This window comes from Gekko japonicus, unplaced genomic scaffold (genome assembly GCF_001447785.1).
Source record: "Gekko japonicus isolate JY-2015 unplaced genomic scaffold, Gekko_japonicus_V1.1 scaffold2022, whole genome shotgun sequence".
NCBI classification, from domain to species: domain Eukaryota; kingdom Metazoa; phylum Chordata; class Lepidosauria; order Squamata; family Gekkonidae; genus Gekko; species Gekko japonicus.
In genome coordinates this window covers 1-7924 of record NW_015162011.1, presented here as the reverse complement: position 1 = coordinate 7924, position 7924 = coordinate 1, and the positions used below count along the sequence as shown (strand labels likewise).

The following is a 7924-nucleotide window of genomic DNA, read 5'->3' as shown; positions in this document are numbered from 1 at the left end:
CACAAAAATCAAAGAAATACTGACTTTACTGACCATTTTTTTAAAAAACTGACAAATTACTGACCAAGATGAAAAAACTGACTTTTACTGACCATTTTCCACCCCTGATCTCACGGCAAACCCACAGCTTTATTTATTTCTTAAAATAAGAGCTCTAATTTGGGTTCGTTTTTCTGATGCTGCATTGTGTTGGCATTCTTTTAAAACAGATTTTATTAGCATTTTGGTTTTTGCAGACTGTTTTCTGAAGTTGGTAAGCTGCCCTTGTCTTTAAGAAAGCAAGCCTATAAAATGCCTAAGCCCTCCCTGCCCTCCTGAGAAGCCATGTCTGTACCTGTTGGGAGGATGGCTCCAGCAGCTTGGAAAGGGTCGTCAGAACGGAGATCAGCCAAAGGGCTTCCTTGCTATTGAAGTCGTCCTCAGAGTGACTGAACTGATTCACAAGAGACCTCTGAGAGGGAGAAAAGGGAAGGACACACTCTGTGAGCAGAAACACCCCTGCTGGAGACACGATCAGAGAAGGACGAGCTACACATTTCTTGGCCTGAGTAGACGGAGGAGCTGAGAACATGGATGTTCCAGAATCCCAATTTTTTAATGCTGTGTTAATCGCTTGTTAATTTTCAACTATTTAAATTTAATTTTAACTGTTTCTCACTTTCCCTCTGGAAAGTCAGCAAATATTTTCTTCCATTTGCTCTATTTATTTATTTACTTCCTTTATCGCCCATGTTGCTCACAGACACTCCAAAATTCAAGGTACCTAAATATACTAAAAACCATTTACAAATACCCCCTTCCTTGAAATGCTCTCCAGAAAAATTATGTTTTGCACATTCTACAGAAGGATGCTAGCATGGGACCCAATGGTACATTATCTTTAGATCTCTGTAAGTATTAAGAAAAGAGGGGTATTCTTTCAAGCCGCTTAGTATCAAGGCAGCTTTTCCACTGATAACCTGAAACTGTCGGATCAGGAATCCAGCCTTCGCAGTGACGTTAATGTCTGCTGCCTCTTCTTCTCCATCTTCGTGGGCAGGATCTACCATGAAGAATGAAAGCACAGCAAGAAGGTTTAAAAGGACAGCAGAAAAGAGTCATTACAGCTGAACAAAAAGCATCTACATACTACACTTCAGCCACAAGGAAAGGCAGGATATAAATATTTAAATAAATAAATATACTTTGAAAAGCAATTGACATCTTTTAGACTCTGCTGAGGCTTTGGAAAAGTCATGTAGTTATGGCTTTGCAATACAAGGCTCTCAGACATATTTATTTTATATCCTGCTTTTCAACTATAGCACCTTATACTACTTAACACAAACAATCACACATACACGGACTGTTCCTTCCCTCTCCACATCCATGCCCAATCTCTCTCTCTCTTTCACTGAGTATTTATTTATTCATTTATTTATTTAAGCATTTTTACCCCGCCCTCCCCGCGAACGGGCTCAGGGCGGCTTACAAGGGGCATAAGCCCGTGCATAAAACCAGATAAAACAATAAAATCATGAATAATAACAATAACAATAATAAAGTGCTTTCTGTAACTGTAAAGGTCTTTGAGTGGTTTTGATGGCATCAGTCATTTCCTTAAATCCTCCCCTTGGGGTGATACTGTCTAGTAGATAGTTCAAGCCAATCCCACCGTGTCAGTGCCATACAATTCATGGTGGAACTTCCAAGGGTGGTTCCTAGTCCCAATGTTTTCGCCACCATTGGTGGTGGTGGCGGCAGCGGCCCCTATGCGAAAGCCTGGCGGAAGAGCTCCGTCTTGCAGACCCTGTGGAACTGCATAAGGTCCCGCAGGGCCCTGATCTCCTTCGAGAGCTCGTTCCACCAGGTAGGGGTCACCACCAAAAACGCCCTGGCCCTGGTAACAGCAAATTTAATATCTTTGGGGCTTGGGGTTACCAGTCAACGTTAAATCCCTGACCGTAGTACCCTTGGGGGAACATATGGGGGAAGGCAGTCTCTCAGGTATGCCGGACCCTGGCCATATAGGGCTTTAAAGGTAAGAACCAGCACTTTGGAGCAAACCCGGTATGCTATTGGCAGCCAGTGCAGCACTTTCAGGACAGGCCTGATATGGTCCCACCTAGTGAGACCCATCAGCAGCCTGGCCACAGCATTCTGCACTAGCTGCAGCTTCCGGATTTGCAACAAAGGCAGCCCCATGTGGAGAGCATTACAGTGGTCTAGCCTCGAGGTGACCATCGCATGGATCACTGTGGCCAGGTCATCGTGGTCAAGGTAGGGGACCAACTGCCAAGTCAGCCAAAGATGGTAAAAGGCTGACTTGGCAGTGGCTGCCACCTGGGCCTCCATCCTTAAAGAGGAGTCCAGGAGCACTCCCAAACTCCTAACCTCCAACGCTGGCACCAAAGGTGCCCCATCGAAGGTTGGGAGAGGGACCCCCAGACCTGAACCGACCCGACTCAGGTCCAGGACCTCCGTCCTTGCCGGGTTCAGTTCCAGCTGACTCAGCATGAGCCAACCAGCCACGGCTTGCAATGCCCAGTAAAGGACTTCTGGGCTGGAGTCCGACTGGCCACCCAACATCAGATAGAGCTGGGTGTCATCTGCATATTGATGACACCCAAGCCCAAACCTCTGGGTAATCTAGGCAAGGGGGCACATATAGATGTTAAATAACATCAGGGACAGCACCGCCCCTTGAGGCATCTAACAACAACAGTGCCGCCACACCGCCTCGATCCAGATGCCTCCGGAGGTCGTCAGTAAGGGCAACCAGCGCCGTCTCCATCCCATGGCCAGGGCGAAAACCGGACTGGAGTGGATCCAGAACAGAAGCGTCATCCAGAAAGCTCTGAAGCTGTGTCGCCACCGCCCTCTCAATCAATTTGCCTAAATAGAGCAAATTAAACACCGGCCGATAGTTGGCCAATTCAGCCGGGTCTAGAGTTGAGGACATGTACCATTCGGGGGAAGATCAGCCAGTTGTTGGAGATGATGCTGAGCTCCTCTTCCTCGTGCAGGATGACCATGGAGATGACATCCTGTACAGCGCTCTTCTGCTCCCGCAAATGCGCAGTCATGGTGGCCCCCTCCCCCTGCCTCTCACACAGCAGACTTGATGCTGTGCCGGGTGGCCAGGCACCGGCAGGGCTCAAACACGAAACGGGGCCAGGCACCGGCAGGTCTCAAACAAGAATCGGATCTCGGGGGGGGGGGGGTCATGTCCCAGGTGGCCCTGACAGTGCTCCCAAACCCCAGAGTGTCATTCGCCACCAGATGAAGCGTGCGCGCCAGACAAATGAAGCCCTCAAGGTGCACACACGTCAACTCTGCAAGCATACTGGCGCCAGTGTCTGTGACAGAGACAAGGTTGCCACTGCCCACCCACTCCCTCAGGCTTCTCTGTATCACACAGCGGTGATGTTTTGTGCTGTGTGGTCTGCACCCATCCCCTGCACATGTATCAGAACATATTTGTAGCCCGGTGGCAAGACTGTCCCCTCCTGTGTCCAGACAATCCTGCTGGCTGCTCCACAGGTCTGCCGTGAAGTGCACAGTTTGGTCTTGCACTCTGGAGACCTGAGACTTGACCATCGCCACCACACCTGGCAAAAAGCTATATTCTCCACAAGGGGGGCCACCCACAGTGATCATCTCGCCAAAAACAAGGTGAGTCATAGAATCATAGAGTTGGAAGGGACCTCCAGGGTCATCCTGCCCTCCCTCTCATGATCTGCCCAAGTTCACAGACTCAGCAGTGCTGTTCAGATGGCCCAGGGAAATGCTGAATGCCACTTTGGGGTCAGGAAGAAACTGTTCTCCAGGCCAGTTTGGCCAGGGACCCTTGGAAGAGTTCCCCCCCTCCTCTTCTGGGCATAGAGCAGAACCCATTGGGGATGGGGGGGGAGGTATTTGTGAATTTCCTGCACTGTGCAGGGGGCTAGATGAACCTGGAGGTACCTTCCAACTCTGATTCTATGAACTGCAGGCTTATCAGAGTTCACAGCTGAGTTCTGCTGCAGAGCCCCCTTTCAACAGATGAAACCCAGCTGGTCCTTACCATCCCTTCAGTTTCCCCCACACCCTTTGAGCACCAGAGACAAAGGCTTAGAATGGAACTCCAGGAGAGAAAACAAAGCGCCTGTCTCCTGGCCCAATGCTAGCTGCTTGTTGATGAGTAGCTGCAGGGTTACTCCCAAGCAGTTGGCTGCAAGTAAGACCTTGCAACAGATGCCTATAAAAGCCAGTCAAGAGGGACTGCCTGCTGTGGAAGCAAAAAGTCATCACCCAGTGGACTCTGTGACCACTGCTCCTGATTCTGCTCCACTTCAGTGATCTTTAGACTGGCTTTGGACTTGGATATCGGACCTGCTTGCTCCTGTATACAGCCTTGGACTGCTAGACCTTTCTGGACCATGCTCTGAACTGACCTTCTGCTCCCTGGTAACTGACCTTCTGGACTGAATCTTGACTCTGACTTTGGCCTTTTGACTCAGCTTGCACCTAGACTCTGACATGTATGAACATACGTCAACTCTTCAATCAATAAAAACTAAGTTGGGCAAGAAACTGTACAGTCTTTATTATGCAAGACAGTTTCCATCACTAATCTCTTGAAATGGAAAACTCTGATTTCCACTTGTCTGGTGGGGCTGGGGTGCCTGCCAAGCTGTCATTCTGGGGTAACTTTGGGGACCCCTGTCAGAAGTCTTTTTGTCATGTCTGTCCTTAGGAACCTGCCTTTGGAGACTTGGGGGGGCTGTGAGCGTGGGGGGAAATGCTTGCCTTGCTTCCAGTGTCTGGCTTGGGGGGGGGCATGCCAAGGTTCCCTCCCAGGTCATGTTTCCCTATGAGTTTTGGGTCATTGGCTTGTTCCTGAGCTGTTCCATAGACTCTGCAGCTGTTTTTTCCAGAAAGAGCACTGGGGAGACCTTTTTTGGGAGGTCTGTAACTGGGACCCCAGATATGTAATCTCCCCCCAACTTGGAGAGATTATAGAGAAGCGGGCAGCAGGGTGAGGTTCCCTGGGCATTTTGTGTGCTAAGCTTGAATAAGGGCCATTCTATACACTTTTGAACATTTCCCCCAACAGTACTTTCCTGGCTTGACCTTAGTCCTGTTGGGTTTCCAGTGCCACAGTAGCACTGGTTCTGCTGGGCATATTGCATTGGTTCTGCCGGGCTTCCAAAAATGTCCCCCACCTTCAGTTTCCACTGCAGAGATTATTGGGGACTTTGAATCTGTTCAGCTGAGCTTCTATTGCCCTTGCTTTTTTGCTGTTTTTCTTCCTCCATTGGAAACAATGGAGGATGGAGACACCTTCTTTGGGGGGCCGTAACACGGACTCCATAAATTCAATCCTCACCAAACTTGGAGGGCAAGTAGAGTCAACCAGAGAAGTGCTGCAAATTTGGTCTCTCTAGCTTGCACATGATCCATTCTATACACTCCTGAACCTGCACCTGTTGTTTCCCCAGAAAACACTTTCCTGGGGGCACCTTATTTGGGGGGTCGTAATTCAGACCCTGTCAATCCAATCATCACCAAACCTTGAAGACAGGTAAAGGAGAGTCATCCAGAGATCCCCTGTGAGTCTGTTGTCTCTAGCATGCCGGGGGGTGAGGGGGCATTCTATCACATCATGAACCTCAACAGTTCGTCTAGCATCAAAAAGTTTGTGATGTTCCATTGTTCACGAACCACACATGCCACGAACCAAACCACATTTTCCCAGTTTGTGCCCATCCCTAGTTTTAAGAGCAAGCCTGCTGGCCAGCTTCCCAGTACCCACAGAGACAATTCAGACAAGACCAGCACAAATGCCTACCCAAGGCCTGTAGAAACTGGGGGAGCTTTGGCTGGTAGTGAAGTTGCATTGTGTGAAAGATCCGCAGCAAGCCCTCCAAGCACAACAGTGAGATGTTCTTGCTTTTCTCCTTCTTCCCTGATTCTTCAGCAGCAGTTGGGATCGAGGTATACCTCCAGAGTAGGACTCTATATGGTGGGGGGAGAGAAGATAGTCCCCTGGAGACTGGGTGCTCCAGTACACTTGATGGCCCAGAGTGAAGCCTAGGAACCAGCACAGCCCTCTGAACAAATCATACACCCAGCACTAATGAACCAGACATGCACCTTCTCTCCTTGCACGCATGCATTCCTTCCACTCAACGTGTCCCAATTTAGGCTTACACAGGCAGAGCACAGCTTGTGACTGTGGCCATTCACTAACGGTCTTGCTAAAACTGTTCTTGCTGACTGTCTCATGACCTGCCTGGAGAAAGCACAGCTCCCTGGTTTGCAGTCCCCCACTGTTTGCACTCTTCATGTGGGCAGCACATCCAGGAGGTACATCAGATTCCACACATGGCTAAGCACTCTGCTTAGCAAAAATACAACCAAACATACTGAGCCTTCTCTTAGTGGATCATGAAGTATGTGAGGCTGTCTCTTCTACATGGACTTCCTCAGTGGCACAACCTTAGTTACTTTGCCTGACAGAAAAACCAGTTTGTTGCACAAACCACAATATATCACAGTATCTGAATACAGCCGTATTTAAGAAGTATGCTCTGCCATAGCGATCTTCAACCCACAGGTCAGGACCCTTACGTGGGTCATGATTTGCTACAGAACTGCCCATTTTTTGGAGGGGGATGCCTTTGCGGAAGGGCTTGCTGCTTGGGCACCTGTGTAGACAGCAAGTCCTGGCTCTCTCCTTGCCCACATGTTGAAGGGGGGTGAAGCAAGGTCACTCAAAAAGGGAGAGGCTTGCTTCATGGCTCAGACACTCGCTATCCATTTTCCCTGGCTGCCCATGGTCTTGGCCTTGACACTTGTGAGTTCACAATTCCAGCTCTCCCTTTTCTAGTCATGTAATTGCAATGTCCTGTGCTTATGGCTCAGTAGGTCTGATGCTACTGTTTCAGAGTGGGCCCAGGGTCCAGAAAGATTGAAGACCACTGCTTTACCAAATCTCAAGACTGCACAGTGCAGCTCACCGAGTGATTTTGCAAAGATTCTGGAACATCTTCTCTTGGTTCTGCCCATCCGGCCCATCGGTCTGCCCCATCTCCTCCAACTGCTGCACCTTCTGCAGTGCCACGCTGACAGCATAGTGCAGGAACTCATTGCTGGCACGTAGGATGGCCAAGCTCTCCTCATGGTTCTGAGAACAGTCCCTACAAAGTCACAAGGAAATAAATGAATAATCTTTCTGGGTGTGGGATATGATAAGTCACAATGATTTCTGCCTCACACACACACTGTGACAGACTGCACTTTTTAAGAGGCTTAGAAGTACTGTGACAACAACCAAAGGACTGTGAAGGGTTAATTCTTCACAGAGTAAGAGGGCTTTGAGTGACAGGCTGCTCCAGACAATCTGATTGGTTGGCATCAGCTGAGCAGAAAAGGTCTTTTGAGAGCTGGATGCTGAGAGAAGTCAGAATCCTGCCTTAACAGTGAAGAGATGTGTACTGAGACCATCTACAAATAGCCCTTGCAAAAAAGGGTTTTGTGCTGACAAAGTCAGATTTCCACCTTGACTGAACGCAGTCTGAATTCAGCAGTAGCTGAGAGCAGTTTGAACACAGATAGGAATACTGGGGAGAGTTTGGCAAGGAAGTGAGTAGTAGAGAAGACTCCCACTCAGGCCAAAGGAAAGGGGATAAATCTTCTAGAGAGAGAAGAAGATTCCCTACCCAGTCAAATAGGGAGCGTTACCTCTAAGGAGTACAGAGATCCCTGGTCTGGTGTGACTAGAGACTGCCTGTAGAGACCTTAAAAGTCAGTCAAACACTCAAGAAGAGTACTGGTGTTCCAAAGAGAAGGGGTTTGGGTAGTGGGAAGAAGGTACTAGCTTTCTGGACACCAAAAGAGTCAGCAATTATACAAATAAAGCATATTTGAGCGTTTGGGAAAACAATGGAACAAAAGCCTC

At 48.8% G+C, this 7924-nt stretch overlaps 1 protein-coding gene across 1 annotated transcript in view; it reads right to left on the bottom strand.

The window, feature by feature from the left end:
- LOC107105493 (Fanconi anemia group I protein-like) overlaps positions 1-5915 on the bottom strand; it is a 22842-nt gene extending 16927 nt beyond the window's left edge. Inside the window, exons 1-3 of the mRNA XM_015405477.1 lie at positions 5813-5915; positions 960-1042; positions 335-451 (exon numbers count right to left, since the gene is read on the bottom strand). Of these exons, the coding sequence (XP_015260963.1) occupies positions 335-451; positions 960-1042; positions 5813-5861 (249 nt within the window). The 5' untranslated portion in view covers positions 5862-5915. The remainder of the gene's footprint in view (positions 1-334; positions 452-959; positions 1043-5812) is intronic.
- Positions 5916-7924: the final 2009 nt, after the last annotated feature.